The 22,911-nt window shown below is 46.1% G+C and overlaps 1 protein-coding gene across 2 annotated transcripts in view; it reads right to left on the reverse strand.

The window, feature by feature from the left end:
* The window catches only part of RGS3 (regulator of G protein signaling 3), a 688,935-nt gene that overhangs the window by 245,929 nt on the left and 420,095 nt on the right, over positions 1-22,911 (reverse strand). For both annotated transcript variants that reach the window (XM_086921262.1, XM_086921263.1), the window contains one exon: positions 15,281-15,403. In XM_086921262.1, coding sequence (XP_086777388.1) covers positions 15,281-15,403 — 123 coding nt within the window. The remainder of the gene's footprint in view (positions 1-15,280; positions 15,404-22,911) is intronic.

Consider the following 22,911-nt stretch of genomic DNA (forward strand, 5'->3'; position numbering starts at 1 on the left):
TTGATCAGGCAGCCTCAAAAAGGCTGAAAGAGCAGAAAGGTAGCCCTTGATAGTGCCCAGAGCAGAGCCCTGCTGGGCAAGAGAGAGAAGAAAGACAAGAACCTCAGAAAGAGGGTCATTGAGGGGATCCACAGCCTTTGCTGTGCACCAGGACACAAATCTGTTCCACCTACAGGCGTATACCGACTTTGTGGAGGGACGGCTGGCTGCCAGAATGATGTTACAAAGTTCAGGAGGCAAGTCAAATGGCCTCAACTGTCGGCGCTCAATCTCCAAGCATGGCAGTGGAGACTGGACAGGTTCGGGTGGAGGACCGTCCCCTGCTGCTGCGACAGAAGGTCCTCCTGAAGAGGCAGACGAACCGGGGGATCGACTGACATACTGAGTAGCTCGGGATGCCGGCAGGACGGGGATGTAGAAATAGGCGTCCTGCAAGTCCAACGCTACCATCCAGTCTCCTGGGTCCAGGGCAGCTAAGACCTGAGCCAGAGTCAGCATTTTGAACTTCTGCTTCCGGAGGAAGCCGTTGACGTTCCTCAGGTCCAAGATAGGGCGTAGGCCCCCTTTGCCCTTCTTGGGTACCAGAAAGTAGTGGGAGTAGCAACCACGTCCTACTTCTGGTCCAGGAACGTGCTCGATGGCCCCCTTGGACAAGAGGGCCTAAACTTCCTCCTGCAGGAGCCGCAAGTGATCCCCCGATACGCGGTGGTATTGCGGTGGCATGGCTTGAGGGGTCGTCTCGAAGGGGAGGGAGTAGCCCCTCCGGACGATCTGCAGCACCCAAATGTCCTAAGTGACAGTGCGCCAGTGAGAGTGGTGATGGCGAACCCTGCCCCCCACTGGCGTCACATGGGCCGAGAAGCACAGACTAGGAGGGATTAGAGGCGGATGCTGAGGGGGAAGGTGTGGACTGACCTCGCCGTTGTCCCCGACCGCCTCCACGGCGATTTCCACGGCCGCCACAGCGCTGGATGTTAGTCTGCGGCGTGTGGCTGGCAGCACGTGTGGGGGAGCCCCTTCCTTGGCCACGAAAGGAGCGAAAGGCACCCATTTGCTGGAGCGGGGCCGAGAGGCCCAAGGACTTGGCCGTAGCCCTGGAGTCCTTAAAGCGCTCAAGCACATGTTTGCCTTGTCGCCAAAAAGGCGATGGCCATCGAACAGCATGTCCATTTTAGTGTTCTGGACATCTGCCGAAAAGTTGTCGGACCTCAGCCAGGTGTGGCATCTGACCGCCACCGTCGTAGCCATCACTCTGCCTAGCGAGTCGGTGGTATCCAGCCCACACCGTATAGAATATTTGGCTGCGTCTCGGCCCTCCACAAGGGCTTGGCCGAGTTTGGCCCGTACCTCCAACGGGCACTCTGGCAGCACCTCCTCCACCGTCTCCCACAGAGAGTGGGTGTAGCGGCCCAAGAGGCAGGCGGTGATGGAAGACCGCAGTCCCAAACTAGGGGAGGAGAATATTTTCTTTCCATAATTCTCACACCTCTTGGATTCCCTGTCCGGCGGAGCCGACGGGAATGCGGTCTGGGAATTTGAGGCCTGGTTGACCAGACTCTCGGGGGTGGGGTGGGCGGATAGGAAACATGGGTCGCCCGGGGCCGGGCGGTGGCGTCTGGCCACGTTCCTATCTACGGGCGAACCCGTAGCGGGCCTGGACCAAGTGCCCAAAAGAACGTCCATCAAGGCCTTATTAAAGGGCAGCAGAGGCTCGGTCGAGCTTGACTGCGGTTTAAGGACCTCAGTGAGGAGGTTAGTCCTCACGGCCGCGACGGGGAGCTCAAGGCCCAAGGCCTTGGCAGCCCTCGTCAACACCACACTATATGTAGCCCCCTCCTCCGAAGCCACGGTAGGAGGGAAGACAAAACCAGTGTCTGGAGAGGTGTCCAGACCACTGGCCTCCCCAAGGTCTCCTGCCCAGTCCTCATAAGACTGACACTCCTTGGTCAGAGGGTCCTCAGACCCCTCCCAATCCTCCTCATCACCCATCTCCTGATACTCAGGGTTGTCAATCAATGGGGCCTGTTTGTAGAAGTGGAAATCTCCAAGCGGCGTCGAAAGCGGCGCCCAGCGGCACCGTTCCCGCGCCGGAACAGGAGCGAGGGAGGCATCGGGGCCGGCGCCGCCCGAGGACGGCGCCGGGGATGACACCAGACGGATCGACGCCGGGGGGAGGGGGGGGGGGGGGGGGGGGGGTCGTAAGGTCCACTGGTGACGATCCAGAGCCCGATGAAGGACCAGTGGGGTCCCGCGACACCGGGCCCGAAGGCGCCGGCGGCGTCGGGACTGCTTGACCTTGCGGCGCCGGGCCCGAAGGCGCCGGCGGTGTCGGGACCGGGGGGCCCTGCGGCGCCTGGCCCAAAGGTGCCGGAGGCGTCGGGGCCAAAGCCCCCGACCCGCTAGGGGCCAGAGACGGGTCCGCTTGGCCCGGAGGCGCCGCGGAGCCTGTCGGAGGCAAAAGGGACCTCATGGCCATGAGGAAGCGCTCGATCTCCGGCGTCGCGTTCTGCCCAGGGACCGGAGGGTGTGGGGCAGGACGCGACGCCCGCGACTCCGAAGGAGCTGCGTGGGCGGTGTCACCCGAACCCCTGGCCGCATCGCGGGGAGTCAGAAGAGCGATGACGCCTCTTCGACTTCTTGTGCTTCTTACCTGACGACTTGGACCCGAAGGAGTGGTGCCGACTCCTGGAGCTGTGGCGGCTCCGTCCCCGCGACCTGTCCCCGCGACCTGTCCCTCGACCTCCTGTGGGTCCGGGACCTCACGCGGCGCGGGGCCTACTGCCGGAGTTCGAGTCCCCTGCGGGACAGCTCCCGCCTGGCTTTCGAAGAGAGGGACCGGCAGTCGGAGCAGGCCTTGTAGTCTTGGTCGACGCCCAGACAAGTTAGGCACAGGTGGTGCGGATCCGTGACCGACATCGTGCAGTCGCAATCCTCACAGTGCTTGAAACCAGGCATCCCTACGGCACCGATTGGAGTCAAGAAAAGATCCCAAAAAATTAGTCAAAAATTGACTAAGGGTCACTGCTTTTTCCCAGATCTGCGCTTGCTGGCGCGGAAAAAAGAAGAACTGACGTCAGCACGCGGAGGCGGCGTCTAAGTACTCCGACGACGTCATCACGGCGCCCACGACGGACGTGGAGCCGCAGACGACGCCTACCGACGCGCAAGGGTACTGCTACGCAAAAGTTTCCGGATCCAGTCTGACGCCTGGGGATATTCTAAGGTAAGGAATCTATCACTAACATGTCTCTTTCAGATCGTTACTTCCAATTAAAGGTCTAACCCTAGCCCTAGTCCCACCCTACTACCAACAACCAATAACATAGGAAGCCCTAGTCCCAACCCTACGATTGAATCACAGACCCAGAAACCAATCAGAACCCTCAAATACCCAACCAATGAGGACATTAACCCTAATCCAATAGAAACACCAGATACAACCACCAATCAGTGTAGACATGTACCAAGCACAAGCAGACCATATAAGGTCCCAGTGACCTCAGACAAGGTTTGCTGGCCAGGGAGTTGGAAGCTGCTTCTCCTGTTCAGAATCTCCTAGGAGACAGACAGGCTCAATCCACACTTTGGACTTCAGCAGATACAGGGCCTCACTAACTCGAAATCTAACAATACTGTTTGAATAAAACGTTACTCCCCTTGCTGGCCAAAAAACGAAGTGCACGGTCCCTAGTAAAACACAGTTTAAACAGCTCACAGAAGCACCCTCTGCTGTAGAAAAAAAACTGTTGTGGGGGGTTGGGGGGGGGGGGGGGGAGGGGGGAGAATCGAGGGGGCCTGGTTTCACTGGCTTGTGAACCAGGATTGCAACTGAGAAAAAACCTAGGCAAGTAGCATTATACACTTGCGCAGGCAAAATATATATACAACAGACAAATTCAAATATATCGAGTAACATGAATGACTGCTTATGTTATTTGTATCAAATTATTTATTAATTATTATACATTACAAATATTAAGTACTAAATAGTTTTCTACATAAAAAAATTCAATAATTTTATCCAGTGTCCGAGTTTGCAATGAATGCATACGTTGAAACACAAGTAATGTTTAATTTATAATCTGCCTAAAATGTTTAAATGACTTTGTATGTTTTTTGTGTGTTTGTACAAATGAAAATAAGTTATCTACCAATAACTGCAGCTCTCCAGTATTCGCATCTTTCATAGATTCCCTTGTTTCAATCATTCCCAGTTGTCAAAGTAAGAGTCCCACGGTATAATTAGAAAGTAGTACAGTGTAATACATAACCTATACTGGCTAGAAAACATTCACTTCATTAACTTAACCGTATCATTTATTAAGAACTAAACTTCACCCAATAACACCCTCTAAAACATTCCCCACGTAGGCTTCCCTCCCTAAGATTTTCAAGGGCTAGTGGTAAAAAGATGAATCCCATAAGAATAAGGGGAGCCTCTACACGGTCGAGGGTGGGTCGCATGTTAGTTAATGAAAGATGCCAATACTGGAGAACTACGGCTACAAGTAAGGTATTTTCTTTGCCAGTATTGGATCTTCCATAGATTCACAAGCTGCAATCAGAACAGCTAGCAGTTAGAACACATGCACAATCATAAGTACAATGACACAATAGCGGATGGTGGGATAACAGAATAAGCATGGGCTCACCTTACTGGAAGACATGATTCAACAGTGCGTGTCCCGTAGCCGCATCATTCTGCTCAGATGACACCAGGCAATTTTGTGTGAATGTGTGCCTGCTCTTCCAAATTGCTGCTCAACATATTTCGTCAAGAGACACCAGCGAAGAGAGTAGGAGTCGTAGAGACAGAGGAATGCCCCTGTACTTTGTCCTTTAAACCTCTTCCATCCTTTAGTGTCACAACCCGGAGAGACGCTTAAATCCATTGACCTACACTCGGCTTGAAAATTGAAAAACCCTTGCAAAGGTTTCCATATGCAACCAGCAACTGGTCTGCTATCCTGAATTGCGTTGTTCGGCGCAGGCAGAATTTCAGGCATCTTTTAACATTCAAAGCCTGTAATGATCTTTATGCTGTACCCTGAGGATTCATAAAGAATGTCTTCAGGACCATAGGTTCATTTAAATGGAAGTCCGGTGGGACTTTAGAGATATATTTGGAATTGGTTCGGAGAAGCACACTATTATCCTTGAACTGCATAAATGGCTCTTAAATTGTAAAGGCCTGTATTTCACTAACTCTTCTTGCAGATGTCAAGCCAATACAAGTGGCATTTCTATTTTACACATTTCATATTGTTTTTGTGAATGGGTTGGAATTAAGCTTTCATCAGTTGTGCAAGTTCTGTATTTAGCTGCTAAGATGGAGGAGGATTCTTTATTGGAGGACAGACTCTCAAAAGGCCCTAAGAAATTCTTTGATCCCCCTACTATACGATAGAGATGGTGAACCAGTTGATCTTCTAAAACTCCAAATTACTGCTAAGTGAGCTTTAACTGAAGCATAGACCAAAACTGATTTTGCTTTAAGTAACATGTAGGGTAGAATCTGTTCCAGTGGTGCTGATACAGGGTTAATTTTTGATTTTTGGCACCATAAACAGAAACGCTTCAATTTTAGCGAATACGTCCTATTGGTAGTATCAGCTCTGGCTTTTGCAAGAATTTTTCTGCAATCCTGTGGAATGTTTAAGCTAGCAAACTCATTGTATTCAGGACCCAAGCCGACAAGTGCGAGGATGTCCGGTCCGGATGAAGTTGTGTTTCATTATCAGTAACATAGGTAGAGGTTTCTGACAAATGTGAGTCTTCTACGATAGGAGTAGTAGTTTGGGGACCCAATGCTGTCTGGGCTATCTCGGGGCAGTCACAATTATTCCGCACGGTTTTCTCTTCATTTTGCTGAGAAGTCTTGGAAGTAACAGAAGCAGGTGAAAGGCATAAGCAAAGAAAACCTATTACCCCAGCTGTGGGTGCAACCTTAGGTAGAACCGGCATTTTCCTGCGTCTCAAACAGAGCTGATTTGGTCCATCCCAAAGAGAGAAAATTCTGTCCAGAATTTCCTTGTTGAGCTGCCATTTATGACAGCTGTTCCTGGTTCTGCTCAATGTATCAGCAAGAATGCTGCTTGTCCCTGGAACATGTTCCGCTGTGATCCTTATCTGTTGCTGTAGAGTCCACTCCAGGATTTCTTATGCTTTTGGCAATAAACCTGGAGATCTTGTGCCACCTTGCTTATTTATATAATACATTCTGATGGAGTTGTCTGTATGAATTTATACTGACAAACCTTTTATCTGGGGTAGGAGTAATTGCTAACTTAATCCTATGGCCTTGAGCACTGTACCTCACAAGGCTGACGGAAGCAGCCTTGCTACTCGAAAAGGCGGAGCGCTGTCCCGCAGGATATTTATATACATTCTGGTTACAGTGCATAGTCACTGGTTAACATTTACCATAGGAATTTTCCCCGCTACGGCTGTAGCAAAGTACGCCCAGAGCACATCTGGCCGCATTCCAATCATTTTACTGGCAGTTTTTCCTCATATTGAGTACCCAGACGGGTTCTCATGTGAGTAACTTATTTTCTTCTATTTTTCCACGTGTGGCACACAATTTACAAGACTGCCCAGTTACATCCTCAAATGTCCCTTCATCGTAGGTCCTGAGGAGACCCTACACTGACTATAGGGTCGAAACACCGTTGACACACATAAGAAGCGAACCATTACACAGCGCTGTCATTGCATATTGCTGCTGTCTACAGAGAGATTATTCTTGTTAATGGTCGACTTAAAAAAATGTGGCAACCTTGTATATAGAAATTCACACTGTCACTTAACTTTGGGTTCCCGTTCTCACTTGGGACACAATGCACTAATGTTTTTGGATTTTCAAATTATGTTTATATTGCTTTTGGTCCAAAAATGTATAAAAACGTTACATGAACTCTCCTGTGTTAGTGTTTCTTTTGCCCTCTGTCATTGAGGAACCCCTTTAAAATATTGCAATTTTGCCTCCTTTATTACAAAGGTATCTTATGAATCCACAGGAACTGTTGTTTTTCCTTATAGAACTATTACCCTGGTTCCATAGGGAGTAGGGTTCCCCTGTTTTCCTTCCTTAATCGCCTATACGGCGTAGTCCATGTACTTGCCAAACAATGCTTCCCCATCATATGGAATGTCCAAGATTTTACTCTGGATTTCTGGTCTGAAAGATGTGGCTTTCAACCACCCTTGCCTTCTGAGAACAGCAGCTCCCGCCAGCTGGCAAAAACCTATCAACGCAATTCCATCTAACAATCATTTCTGAGAAATTTCCTTCCTGTAGGATCTTTTTTTGCTTCTCCTCTTACATCTTCCGGGAAGAGATCTATGTATGTGGCAAATGTTTGACCACATTTACCTGTCATTGCAGCCAAGAATAGCTAATGAACTGGCAGCTCGAACAGTTTTCCTGTGTTATCCACCGCGGTTGCCTTCTCTATCAGGTGGTGTTGTGATGGGTGTGGACGAGTTATTGGATCGACGTTCAGGTGCTTGCGTTACTACTGAATCTGGTTTTAGATGATCAATCAAGCATGACAGTGAGTTTTCTGGTGTTTTATATATTTCTTATCTAGTCATGGTAAAACCGTGGAGACTGTAGCTGGGTTCTTCATTATAATAGAACTTTCCTCCCAAATAAAATCTATGTAAGTCATATAAAAAACCTTCTGACTGTTAGTAATTGAAACCTTGTCGTGGCTCTTTCCATCAAAGTATGAAATCCTCGGATGTCATCCGGTGGAGACTCCACTGGCTGTGGTGCCGGCAGAAATGGTGCTAGAAATAGGTAATCATCCTATTCATTGGGTTTTGAATGATCATTAGGGATTTCCCATTCTCCATCCTCATTTGAGGACACTCCATTATCTGTAGGCAGCATTGCAATGTTTAAAGTTGGTGTTCATTTGGGTAACAGAGGCGCAGGTAAAATATGCGGTGTGAGCGGAGTGGGAATCTGGATTTGAGGGGGATTATGGTAGTCTCATAAGCTGCAATGTTGTATGTTCCAGAAACCTCCTGTAAAAATCCTACAGCATACTTTGGAGGTCGTCTACTAAAAATCTTGGTACCTGAACCATGCCCTCTAGAAGCGGATGGTGACCAAAATGTTGGAATTGGTCCATATACTGAGTAGGATTGTCGCTATATTGTTTTGGTCCTGAGGAATAATAATCTTCATAGTGTTTCTCTTCCTCATGCTATTTAACATTCAGTTGAGAAGAACTATGGGGCGTTCCAAATGGTTCTTTGTCATCTGAATCCTCCTCATCTAGTGAGTAGGATGAAAGGTAGGAAAGATTTTACTTGGGGAGGTATGTTCAAGCCAAGAGTCAGATTATATTCTTTCTCTTGTCAACAGTGTCATCGACTATGTCAAATGTCAAAAGCTTTTATATAGCGCATCAATTCACCAAAAAGGTCTCAGGGCGCTTGGCAGGGAACGGCAATTAACCATTGCAGGGGGCACAAAGTGGGTGAGAGGGAGATTACTTGGAAAAGAGCCAAGTTTTCAGGCTCCTACGAAAATCTAGATGGTTAGAGAGAGACAGCAAATGGGAAGGCAGTTTGTTCCATAGCTGCGGAGCCAGATAGGAGAAAGCCCTACACCCGTTTCTGGAGGTTCGCGCCTTAGGTTGAACAAGAAAGGATTTCATACTTGAACGTAAAGTTCTAGACGGTTTATACCACGCTAATTTCTTTGCCAGGTAGGAGGGGCCTATACCATAGAGGAGTTTGTGGGTGAGACTTAGGATTTTAAACTGACATCTTTGCCGCACTGGGAGCCAGTGTAGTTTTTTTAGGCTAGGTACAGAGGCAGACCTTGGAGGTAATCCCCAGTACCAACCGGGCTGCCGCATTCCGTAATATTTGGAGTTTAGTAAGCACACCTTCATTGATTGACTTAAAAGTGGCGTTACCGTAATCTAGACGGCTGATAATAAGCCCCTGAACCAGAGGTTTTCTTGCCTCTAGAGGTAGCCATTTAAAGATTTTACGCAGTTGTTTAAGTATACCATAACACATGCCTGATATTTGGTTCACATGTGCTTTCATTGAAAGAGTGCTGTCTAGCATAATGCCCAAGTCACGTACCACTTCTTTTGGCTCTGGGCAAGGACCAAGTTCGTGAGGCCACCACTCCTGGGACCAAATGGTTTTGGCTGAGCCAAATAGCAGGATTTCGGTTTTGCTATAATTAAGCTGGAGCTTGTTATCACTCATCCATCTGCTAATATGGACCATGCACTGCTTGAACCTTAGACATGTGTCCAGACACCGAGAATTGCAGGTAATTAATACCTGCGTATCATCGGCATAGGAAACTGTGGAGAAGCCATAGGATTTTATGATATTGGCCAGTGGGGTCACATATAGGTTATACAGAAGGGGGCTAAGAATCGACCCCTGCGGTACCCCCACAGTGAGAGGCCTATTTCCAGACACATGGGTGTCCATTTTGAGATAGGTATAGCGGCCGGTGAGATAGTCTTTGAACCAGGCTAAGGCATTGCCCCTGACACCAATCTCCCACAGACGATGTTTCAGAATGCTGTGGGAGATGGTGTCAAAGGCTGCCGATAGATCCAACAGGATCAGAATTGCTGACTCACCTCTATCCAGGGAGAGCCGAATGTTGTCCACTATCTCAATGACTGCGGTCTCTGTGCCATGTGCGGCGCGAAACCCTGACTGTGAAGGATCAAACAGAGCATGTGTCTCAATATAGGTGGTAAGTCGTTTATTCACCAGATGTTCCAGTACTTTCCCAAAGAAAGGTAACAGGAATATAGGCCTATAATTGGATAGGGTGGAAGGGTCACTGTTGGGCTTCTTGAGAATAGGCTTGACTTGGGCTTACTTCCAGCTACTAGGAATTGAGGCACTTTCAAAGGAGCGGTTATAGATGTCAGACAATGTGCCGGCCAAAACCGGGAATATCCCACTACATCTAAGAGGAGGCAATAACTCGGTAGGAGAACCTGATTTAATTCTTTTTAGGGCTTCTAATACTTCGTCCGAAGTGGTAGGCTCAAGTTCAGTTAGGGACGGAGAGTGAGTAATGTCAGTGAAAGCCATATTCTCTTGAGATACTGTGCCTAATATGGGCCTATCCTGATTATCTACTGGGAAAGAGGAGTAGATTGACTTGATTTTGTTGTCAAAATAACAAGATAGTGAGTTTACCCACTCTGAGGTGGGACTAAAGGTGGAGCGCTCCACTAGGGGGGAAGTGAACTCTTTCAAGATTTTATACAGTTCTTTGTTTGACTTGGTCGCTTTATTTATTCTTTGAGAGAGGTAGTGTGTTTTTGCTTTCTTTATGTTTTTAGATATTTAGAATGAATGAGTTTTTATTTATCACGGTCTTCTTGCGTTCGGTTCTTCCGCCAGCGTCTTTCAGCTGTTCTACAGGTCGCTTTCTCACACTTCAGGTCCTCAGTAAACCAAGGTGAAGCAGTGCTCTTAGCCTTAACAGAGGTTTCTGGGATGATTTCATCTAGAGTGTTTTTTTATAGATGTTTCCATTTGGGTTACCATAAGTTCGATATTCTCATGGTTGTTGCTGGGAGGTATGAAGTGAGACGAAAATGCCTCAGGAGATAGTTTATACCAAGGACGGATAACTACTATTTCTTTCTGAGTGGTTGTCCTTGACCCTAGAGGTATAGGAAATTTAAAGTTTATTAACTACTATTTTATTTACTATCCATCTGTAATCTTTGTTGTCAGGGAAGTCCCCCAGCCCGTCACCGATGGTGTCGTCAATGGTTTCTTTATCAACAGTGCTCCCGTCGTCGACTGTGCCATTGTTGGCATCGTTGCTGTTGACAGTGTCATAATGATCGACCAACATAGTTGTATTCCTCAGTGTAGATGTCAAAGTCGCTGTTGTCAGTGTCGATGACAGCAATGTTGTCATTGCCACCTTCATCGATTTCAAGGTTGATTGCCAGTTGACATGGATTTTTCCAGTGATCACACGGAGGGCTTCTTCCATTATAATATCAAACTAGACGCAGTAGTAGTAGGCTCAGGTCTTATATTTTCTGAGACTTTATCCGTTGCTGCTTGTGGGAGCACTTCCCTGATGTTCTATGCCCTTCTAAGGACACTTGATGGGTCCTTATTAATCTCTTATGATGGTGATTAGGAAGGTATCTGTTCATGTGATCTTTCTTTTTTTCGTGACCTCTTTTCGGTTTGTGAGGCGTTCTCACTATCCTCCTCCTCCAAAATTGAGGTCTCTTTAGATATCAGTTTTTAGAGCCTTAGAAGAAGCATCCCCTCTCTATCCTTCAGTGTCTTAGAGGAAAATGTGTAGCATATATTTCAATTCGTTACCTTGTATGAAGAATATAGACAATACAAATACTCATTATGTGGGTCTTCTGAAGGTAGTCTTTTCTTCCCAGATGTTCGAGCAGGTCTCAACAAATCCCTTCTTTGTTGATTCTGACATCCTGAATAGTCAGCTCTTGGCAGATGTAGGTTGGAACTGGTTTTCGTGATGAATAAGCCTTTACAAAATAGAAAATTGGTAAGAAACTGAGCAGAGCTCAGAGAGACTCCCATCACACAACATGCAGTAGAAAACCTGAGAGAGTGAAGTCTCCATGGGGAGTGTTCTAGAGAGTGCTGTCACCTTGGCTAAAGTTTGGTTCTTAATAAATTGTGTGGATAAGTTAACGATGTGAATGCTTTCTAGCAAATATAGGCTATGTATTAAACTGTACTGCTTTCTTATTATACCATGGGACTCACACTTCAATGACAGGGAATGAGTCAAGCTAGTAAATCAAGTAAAGATACAATACTGGAGAAATATAAATACACACACACACACACACACACACACAATCTTCATAATTGCCCATTGTAGCTGGCTCCATCACTATCATCTGTGGCCACTTGTGTGCCCCAAATGAAAATCATTTCTAGAGAGACCACTGGCAGGTAATTGCTTCAGTGCCCCACAAAGACGTACGAGCCACTATATAAATTATACAATACAAAACAATACATGAATTGTAAACCTCTCAATGGGTGAAATGTGGCAGGCCGTGGCCTGTGCCATGTTCCGAGGTTGGGAGGGAAAGTTATGAGATGCAACTACAGCCAGCATGCCATGGGAGGCCTCTCTCAGGTAAGACCTGGGGAAGCTAGAGAAGGGCGCAGCCAGCTGCCCTAGTCCTCCCGGAATGTGCATAAATATGGGACGGTTCTGCGTGCTACAGCTTGTCCCCCAGCATTGACTAGAGTGGATGTAGAGGTCCATTCATTTGGTCAGAGTAAGCCAGTATGCGTAGTTTAGCCGCACACTGCATGTGCTCAGCCCGGAGGTAAAGAGGCAGTTGTGTGTAGTAGAGACATAGCCGCCAGCTTCAACTCGATGCTCTCTTGTTCATGGTTAATGGGTGACCAATACGTACAAGATAGACCGCTACACAAGAAACCACCAGTACCTGCCATAAAAAGTAATACATAGAGTGGCTAATAAAAACTGGCAGCCCTGAAGTTCAATGTTCATGAATAATAGAATGCTCTACACTCAAGGTCTTTTGAGATCATTTGCATTAGTACATTTAGACATTAAAATAACCCCTGAATCAAATTCACCGGATAGGTTTTAATTAGTATGCCTTCATCACATTCATTCTCTGCAGGCCCAGTCGGTTAGATGGCCTTGAGGATTCTGAGCTCTCAGGAAATTGCTGCACTAGTTGTCAAGAACGTCTATGAGTCAGTTGCTGCACACAAGAGAAACCTAATTGTTTTGCAGTTAGGACACATGCTTCTTCTATGGCTAAAAATAAGTAGGGCCTTAAATCCCTCTTGGTTTCAAAAATTCTCTAGACTGGCTTGCAGGATATTGAAAGTCATCTGCGTAAAGTACAAAATGGTGCATAGACATTGTCCTAGATATATTATCCAGAATTATGCACAATGACTGTCAAGTGTACAAAGACAGTTCCTGCACAAGATAATGATATTTCAATTTACCAGAGACAGGAAATAAGCAGCCATTAAAGGGCCAAGAATATGAACTCACCTTTATGGCCCTTTACTGAGCAAAACAAAATCAAGTAACCCTCTTGAAAAAGGTATTATGGCCATCGCTTTAATGCCAAGACTTTCATACAAAACAATTCCCTATGGACATAAAGGAGTTTAGAGTAAATTCATTTCTTGCACAATACAGATTATCTCCCTCTGACCAAGGGGATTTGTGTTTAAATCGACCTTAGAGAGTGTTCAGAACAGCCGTGCTCTATATGCAGTCAAACAAATGGCAGTGATTGATAAAGGCTAGGCCGATCATTCAAAGCTTTAATCATATGTTGTACTGAAACCAGATTACATGTGAAAATGTAAAACTTTATGCAGCCAAGTCTTACCTGTCAGAGAATTTTTTTAAGAAACATGTATGGGACCACAGACCTCTGCCAAAAAATTCAAAGCAGAACATACAACTGAGTAAACTTATTTAGGCTTGAAAGACATCTTTATTTTAGGTAACAACCAACAGCCTTAGTCCACACATTTGGATGTGCTTAGAGGAGACGTCAGTCTGCAATGGCGAGATGTACTAAATTGACAGCGGAAAACAGTTGATGAAATGGAAAATGGCTGAGATCAAAAAATGTAACCGTGATCCGAATCAGAAAATCTGTAGCATTTTCTTCTAATCTGCTTCAATAGAAGGAGGTGCAAGATAAAAATAATTGTTCCTTGGTTAAGGAGAAGCAGGGTCCGTTTTACAAACAGCTTTATTAGTGCTCCACCTGCTTGATGATCAGGATCCAGCTGTTACAAGAATGGTAGGCGTATTCTTGGCAGTAGCTTGGAGGATACGATTAAGACACTAACTGGCAGATGCATCAAAGTAATGTTTTGCGAGTCCTTAATAGCGAATTTTAAGGAATCGCTATTAAAGACTCGCAAAACGGGATGCATGTAGGAATCGCAATGTTATTAGCGATTCCTTAAGATTCCTTATTAGCGATTCGGAAATAGCTAATCGCTAATAAGGAATGGCTTCCCCATTCATTCCTATGGGCCTAAAGGCCCATAGGAATGAATGGGGAAGCCATTCCTTATTAGCGATTAGCTATTACCGAATCTCTAATGTTCCGCTATTTCAAGGGTGCCAGGGTGTCCAAAGGACACCCTGTTGCACCCCTGAAATGGACCTGTGCACAAATGTTACACACACACATGCCCTCAGGGCATGTGTGCGCGCAACATGTAACTTTGAAAAATGCACAAAAGTGCATTTTTCAAAGTTTTAGCCAATTACCACGAAGTTCAACTTCATGGTAATTTGCTCCCCCTATTAGCGAAATCGCTATTTTTTGGGGTTTCATGCATTGCATTCAAGGAATCTCATTTTGGGATTCCTTAAATGCAAGAGCAATTTAAGGAATCTCTATTTAGAGATTCCTTAAATTGCGATTTCTGCATTTGGGATGATGCATCCCAAATGCAAAAATACCGGGAGCAAACGGGCAGATTCTGAGAATCTGCCCGTTTGCTCCCGGTATTTTCTTTGATGCATCTGCCTGTATATTGGCAAACCGTAATTGACAGCAAAAGTAACAGTGGACTTTCAAGAACATGAATTGAATTCAAACAATGTGATGTGAGGATTCTAGTCGGATTTTGAAATTTCTTTTAAAGACACATCTGAAAAGATTTACATTTCAATGAATTGTTTTTATAGATTTTATATTTAATATAGGATGTGACATGTTTTATCATGCTTGGGTTTTTAGATAGCACATTTTCTACAAAAAACGAATAAAAGGTAATCTAATCTATTCTAATCCCTCTGACCAAGAAAGGTGGTCCCCTTTCTCAGACTGCATGCCAATGCCAAATATGTTCTTGTCAATATTCCTTTTATATCATCAAGCACGACCAATAGATTATAAAGCAAAAGGCACATCTGCGCTTCAAACAGGTATGTCTTAATGCCTGATCCTTACTATCTGGACTTTTTCCCAATTTAAATTTGCTCCACAACTGTATTACTTACTTGAGGGCCCTCTGATAACTAAAATGTACTATGACAATAACTGGAAATAAAGTATTCATTGTAGGCAAATCAAACAAGTACATTTGCTTCACTGATTAAGCACTGTACTGTGAAAAGCCACAGCTTCACACATTAAAACCGGTGCATGCAAAAGTACAAGTTTTCTGTAAGATTGATCATTTAGGTCTGTGTAAGAAGATTTAACTTTCAGATTCAGGAGCTTACCGTCTTTTCAATGGTAGCAGTTTCCTTCAACTTCTGCTTCGTAATGTTTTCTTTCAGACACCAACAAATCCGCTCTTTCTGTTCTTGCGAAAACGTTTCCAAATTTAAAAAACACTCTGACTTCTGTTGATAAAATGAGGCATTCTATGGTTAGTGTCGCTGATGTCATCAATAAAAATACAAGCTTTTCAACCATTCATCACTTAATGTCATTGACCTGTGCTTATAAAACAGAATTATGTGGTAAAATCCATTACGTTCCCTAATTTACAGAGTGTGTGTGGGGGTCGGCTCTTTGGCAACAGGCTTTGGATTATGTAGATTTAATGTATATTCAATAGCTGGATGTGCAACTATCTGTTGCACATTGATTGGTTTAACTTCGAAGAACGATGCTCTGCTAAGGCCTATATGACTTCAGTTGTCCATTGTTGAGGCTGAAATGAACATAATGAAGGGCACTTTCTGTCGATACACATCAAACAATACATTTGTAATAAATATATTACAGAAACACTGCTGTTATGCGGAGTATTAGTATAGATTTACTGATAGAGGTGTAAACCCACATGGGTCTGAAACACTAATATTACCTCTCACCGGTCATATTTGCACTCGAGGCTAAACCTGTTACGAGTCAGAAGATGAACTAAATGCTCCTAATGCTCCCGCCCAACAAAAAAACCCACTACAGTTGTAAAATCCTGCAGATTAACCAAATGAGTTTTCAAAAACTATCTGTAAATGCAAGATAACATTGAAACCTAAAAAGAGTATGACTTGGCACTGATGTGTGATAGAAATGTGGAAATGAATTGTAAACTACTTCATACACCATTGGCTTTTCTGACTGAATTTTAAAGAATGGGAGGGAGGTTGAAAGGAGCGCAGCTAGGATGGAAAAGCCCCACAAATGATGCTTTGCTCTGAGTCCCCCAGCTGCAATGAAATCCGGATTCCTTGGTGCTGATTTTTGTTGTCATGGGAGAACACGGATCATGGGTGTGTGCCATGAACATAGGGAATCCCCACCCAGAAAGATGTGTGGATTGTTCCATTACTGAGATCTGGGTGGGACATACACTGGATAAAGAAATAGCAAGGCTCTTTAGTACACTTTAAAGGCCGACTGCTTTGGGCACCCACACAAGTGAGGTATCATTTTTATCAGGTGAAATTTGTGCAGGCGCGATAATCCCGCAACTTTTCCACACAGAAATGTGAAGAAAGTATGACTTTTGAACTAAATTTGAGGTTTGAATGGGACCCTGGGTAATAAAATTCTAGAGAATCCATGCAAGCCACACTGCCAGCCAAGCGCCAACGCACACCACCAGCACACTGCCAGGCAAGTGCCATCCACGCACACCGCCCAAGCAGCATCTATGCACACCGCCAGCCAAGCGACATCCACGCACACCGCCAGCCAAGCGTCATCCATGCACACCGCCAGCCAAGCGTCATCCACGCACACCGCCAGCCAAGCGTCATCCACGCACACCGCCAGCCAAGCGACATCCACGCACACCGCCAGCCAAGCGACATCCACGCACACCGCCAGCCAAGCGACAGACACCACACCACCAGCCAAGAGACATCCATGCACAACGCCAGCCAAACAACAGTCTAAACACTGCCAGCCAAGTGCTATCCAAGCAGACCACTAGCCAAGAGACAGTCTACATATACTGCCAGCCAAGCGTTAGTCCACAAACACTGCCAGCCAAGCACACGTCCACACACGCAGTCAGCAAAAATGCAGGTTCACACGCTGCCAGGAAAATGCAGGTAGACAACCAGCCAAACGCCAGTACACGCAGACAGTCAGCTGAACTCCAGTTCTCGAACACACACAGAAACTTTCCCTAGTGTCTAGTGGTTTTCTACCCCCCTCGAGGGTAAATGAGCAAAAAAATATTGCTGGTCTGTCCCCAAGGGGAGGGGGGCCAGAAACAGCCAAAATGTGTGCCCCAAAAAAAGGGGAGTGACCCTTGCGTACGAGGCCGTTCCCTGACAAGCCCAGAAAGCATATCCCCGGTGCCTAATGAGCTTTCTGACCCCCCGCCAGGGAGGGCATTAAGACAGTGGCTATTTCTTTGGACATACAAACAAAGAAGTCTCTGGTGCCTAGTGGGCTTTCTGCCCTCCCTGGGGTAGGGATTGGGGGCTACTGCCCCCTTATGTCCCCCAGTGGGCAGTAAGACTGTGCCTATTTGTTTTTGAGAGGAGGCATTGGCATCCCCATTCTGGGCAGCCCCCACCCCTGAACTACTTAAAGAAAAGAGTCCCTGGCTTCCTAGTGGGCTTTCTACCCAGATTAGGAGGGTTGGGGGTCAATAACACTTGCCCAAAGGATTGCACCCCCCACCCTGGCGTCTAGTAGTGGATTCCTCCTTCGGGATCGCCCTCCTGCAACAATCTACTAGGGAAAGCTCCACAAGCACCCAATAAGTGAAAGTGAAAATAAACAATCTTCTCAGCTTACTACTGATGTAATAACGTCAGCGCACCATGCACACAATCGCCCTTACATTGAAGGAAAGAAAAAGGAAATTCCTCTGCTGAATTTCCAGGTCATGCGCTGCGGATTTAACAGTTACGTCATCCGTAAACCAGTGCCACAGTTGAGGACGTAACAGTTATGTCTGTGGCACAGAAGTAGATAAGAAGTGAAGACTGACGGCCCACAATTGTTCAGTGCCAAGCAGCCATTCAGACTGTATGTTGAGGAAGAGCGCAGCAAGACATCTGCCTGTTGCACGACTGAGGGCTAAGGTCTCCCAGCAGAGTACGAAGTCCAGTGGGAGATCCTGGTGAGTAGATTTCAGTAGCAAGGTGCAAAGAGACGCTACTAGATCCACTGGGTCATAGCCCGTGTGCACATTCAAGTCGGTGACCCCATACGCCAGATGGGACTTCCATGAAGTTAAATGTGGTTGTTTCGATTAGGCGGTCACTCGTAGAGGGAAGTCAGCAACTCCGTATGCCACAGAGTGCCGCTGCGAAGATTGCAGGACTGCTGTGTCGATCGGGCTGTCGCCTGTGTGAAGAGTACAATCAGCCACCTCGTATATCCCAGAGAGGGCTGCCGTGAAGAGGAAATTACAGCCTCCAGATCAGGCAATCATCCGTGTGCAGAGTAAGGTTGCTAACCCGGTGTGCCAGAGGTGGTCACTGTGAAGAAAATGGAGCGTGGCCCAGTCCTGCCATCAAGTGGAAAGGACTCAGTGGTTACTTGGGAGTGCCCAAGCTCTGACTAAGGATTGGAACCCGAGCAATCGTCCCCCACACCTGTGGGAAGGATCAGATGAACATACTGTCTCACTGGATAAAGCACTGTGGACATGCAGCAGCTGCCCCTGCAAAGCTGCAACTCACCATTAGCAGGCAGCCCTACGCGACGTCCAAGAGTGCAACTCCCAGAGACTCTGGTAGTGCAACCGCTGCAGGAGCATGTAACAATGATCGTAGGGTTGGAAGGCCCAGAGGATATTGTTCCTCCACAGAGCACTTTGGAATACTGACTTTTGGAAGAGTCAGAGTGGGACCTCTAAGACTCAGACTACTAGGGGGGGCTTATCCAGAATACGGGTTAGCACTATAGAAATATAGTGAATAGGGAATAACTGATACCGCTAGTGACAGGGAAGTGCGACTTAGGGACTGTGTGTATTGTTTTATATGCTGTATTTCATTGTGTGTTTTTGTATAACTACCATGTTTTTCATAACAGTAAGTATTTGACTAGAGAATCATGTATTGCAGCTGCTAAACATATTTTAAGTTGTAAGTTGTGTTCACACCTCTGCATCTACACCTCCTCACCCACTCCCCGGGAGAATCCTTCAACTGCTTGGCCAATGCTACCACTGAAAGTCAAGTGCTGACGGGGTACTTGGTCCAGTAGCTCTGAGCCCATAGTAAGTCGAGCCTGGAACATCAGGAGTAAAAGGCCTCAACCTCCATGGTTGAGCCCAATCGCTCATGTATGACCCATGGCACTCTGACAGGGGTCTGACAAATGCATAAAAAAGGTGACCCTATTTAATCAACACGGCTTGTGTGGCCAACTGAGCTGAACAAGTTTTGTACCTTTGGTATGGCTCTTTCTGGTAGATTCTCTATTTAACTGTATTTTCCTCAGCTTGTGAATACCAGCAGGTGCCAGACAGGAACAGGAGATTATTCTTGCACTCCCCAACAGATCCGACACCAGCTGCATGACGCCATCTACATAGTGCAGCTCATGTCGTACCTGTCCTGCCGACGGACACAATATAACGGACACCTCTGCGCATCAATATCAGTTTATTTCTGAAATCTGTCAGCGCCATCCAAAGCAGAGCCCTCAATAATCAGAATGTGGCAGTGTGCAGATCTCTAATGATCAAGCTATTTACGTCAGGAATGCTCTTCCTTGTAGAAACTCTATCGAACCGCGTATTCCTCACCTTTTGAATACTCTCCCAGGCATCAGACTTCAATAGGAAAATATTCTGCAATACCTCTGCGCATGGGAACATGGTGCTTTTGGCTCTGCGTTGACGTTGTTCTAGGCCGGATGTGACATGCGCAGGTCTACAAAGGCACGACCCATGTGTGCTGACATCAGCAGTTTTCTTGATATTTCCAAGCCCGCAACACAGAAACAACCAGATTGGTCGTGATCACAGTGAAAATTCCGAAATTGGGATCTTTTTATGTGAAGACAAGTTAAAGGAACAGGGACATGAGAGGGTGGGTGAGGAATCAACAATTAGAAAGAGTCTCTACCAGAAAGAGAGTTACAGAGGCGACGTATCTTGTTCTTTTGATGGAGACTTCTAACTGCACAATTCCTCACCTTTTGAATAGATACCAAAACAATACATCTTAGGTGGTGGGCCCGTGAACTAGCTCAAACTACAAAAGTCCTGAAGGACCTAGTGGACCAAGTGCCCTTCCCAGTGGACCGGATTGTTTATGCAATAGTGCCTCTGGAATGTGTATAGTGAAACCCACGTAGCAGCCTAACAAATGTCGAGACTCAGCACCCCACGTGCCAGTATGTAGTAGCCTTGGTCCTGGTAGAATGAGCTTTAATGAGATCTGATATCGACACGCGGAGTTCATATTGTGGCCCCGATGTCACTTCTAGGGTGGGACGCATCTGACCCAGTGCCTCACAACACCTCCTACCAGCATGCAAGGGAACTGGTGAGTAAAAGTTCCGATTCGAGTCTGGCGCCTCGAGGGGTATTCTCAATGTGAGGAATCTGTGGTTAGACGTAGCCATCAGAAATCTGGTGGCTGGCCGTCTACATTGAGGATTGACCAACCATGGCCCCTTATCCCATGCCAAAGCAGCAATGCACTACAGCCTAAAATGTCTGGCACAATGAGCCAACTGCAGCCGTACCTCTTCTCCTGCAGTTCGACAGAGAGGTGAACTGGGAGATTAGCCAGAGGGTTGATGAAGTAGAATGGCTGAATTGGCGGTGAGTTATTTTAAACTGTCAGTCAAATGTCACTACTTCCTTTGCGGTGAACGTGAAGACAAAGTGTAGAGCAACTAATTAGAAGTGCAGTAGCAGAGATATACTAATAAGTATCTCCACTGTGACAAATGCATCATTATAAAAAGGGGTGCGTAAGTCATTCAAAGAAGGTACACAATATGTCATAAAATACCACCATGGACCTCGAGTAAGTAGAATACCAGAGGTGGGACCGTCCTTCTGTGGATTCTCACAATCTGACAAAAAGCAGTGTCACTGTAAATTGTGAAGTATATCATCCCTCTCAGGCTGCCCTCTGCTCTCTGTCTGTATCCAGCATTCATTTAGTACGGTAGGCCTTGCACGCTTACTAAGCGTGATTGAAAATGGCCTCTCAACTGGTGATGCTTTCAAGCAGTTTTAGCAATGCAAAACAGGCTCTCTGATCATACACCCAACTTAGGCTGGCAAACCAGTGACTGTTTTTGGTGCCACCAATTCCATGAAAGTTCGGTGTAAATTCAGGTGGTCGTTCCTGGAAGGTCCAGCATATGCCCCCAGTATGCACATGCTTCCACCTGGAAGTGGGTCCCGGTCCGATCATGGCAGCAGAAATCACCTCTGATAGAAGCCCCATCTCTGAGCTATATTATTTGGATGGGTCTCTTGGTGTCTCCAATAAAACAGTACAGATGCTAGAATGCAAAATAAAAGGCTTACGGTATGAAAAGCAGAGTCTTCAGTAGTGTATGATATTTCAGAATGTATGGCTCTTTCCTGATATGTATATGGAAGTTGTTCCATTTCCAACTGCTCCTCACTAGACAAATATACTCAAAATAATAATGTTTGCATATGGAAAAATCAGTTGTGGGAATGTTGAACAGAGACGTTTTAAGGTATAACCAAAGTGGGAAATTGCCCAGGCCACCCCAGTAATGTAATTTTTGTGATGCTCAAGTTTACCTTTGTCAAATTTTCTATCAGAACCAAGAACCCAACTGCATCTCTAGCTTTTAAGAGGTGTGCATGTATACAGATGTGTGTATATATATGTGGGTGTGTATTAATACAAAACACAGGAGTGCTCCGTATTTGTTCCTAGATGGGGGACGTTGTTGTTGGTTTATTGATTACATGCATGCCACATGCACGAAGGAGCACCCGTCACGCAGGAGTTTGGCGGGTTTGTGGCAATTGTTTTGAGATTTTTTTTTATTATTAATATAAATATATAATTCAATATTGACGCATGCTTGATTAGAATATGCAGAAAATAGGCAATCAAATTCAAAGTTGCTCAAAACAGGGTAGCACAAAATACGTCTGGTCCGAGACTCAAAAAAGTACTTAAGATGACACTGATGTTGAAATACCTTCCTTTGCTGGTGTGGTGGTGGTGCTACCTGGATCCACAGACGGTAAGGAACTCTGACATTTAAACTTAAAAATAAGACCACCCGAAGAGCCAGGTATTGAGGTCCTTCCTGAAGGCGAGCAGTGTAGGTGTTTGTCGGAGGTGTAGGGGAGGCCGTTCCAGGCCTTGGCTGCGAGGTAGGAGAAAGACTTTCCTCACGTTCAGGTCTTGTAGATGCCTGGGACAGTATCCAGAGAGAGGCCAGATCACTGGTGGCATCTCTTGGGTCGTGGAAGGAGAGGCGGTTGTTTAGGTATACTGGTCCGATGTTGTGGAGGGCCTTGAATGCGTGAAAGAGGAGCTTGAAGGTCATTCTTCAGTGCCAGGCTGTGCTTTAGTTGGGGACCACAGAAACCTACCCATGACACCATGGGCGTCTGCTGGGGGGGGACAATGTGGTAGTATCACTCAGGCAGCGCACGTTGCTGTAGTGGACGCCCATGTGTTCTGAGCAGGGAGGATGTCAACATTTTACGGATGCCTTTTATCCCCTTAATTTTCACAATTACAGCAGGCTGTGCTGTTCCCCTGCGAGAAGCCCCAAGAGTTCTCTCACTTGGGGCCTCTCGCACTTTTCTTTGAACTCTAGAGGCTGCAGCAGCCCCTCCCCAACCTCGAGCAGACTGTGGACATGCCCATTGTCATTCTGTCTGCTGCTGATCACTTAAAGAATGACAATGGGCTGTCTGCCGTTAGCATGCCTTGCAGACAACCTACCTGTGTATTCTTTAAAAAAA

This window comes from Lissotriton vulgaris, chromosome 5 (genome assembly GCF_964263255.1).
Source record: "Lissotriton vulgaris chromosome 5, aLisVul1.2, whole genome shotgun sequence".
Lineage (NCBI taxonomy): Eukaryota > Metazoa > Chordata > Amphibia > Caudata > Salamandridae > Lissotriton > Lissotriton vulgaris.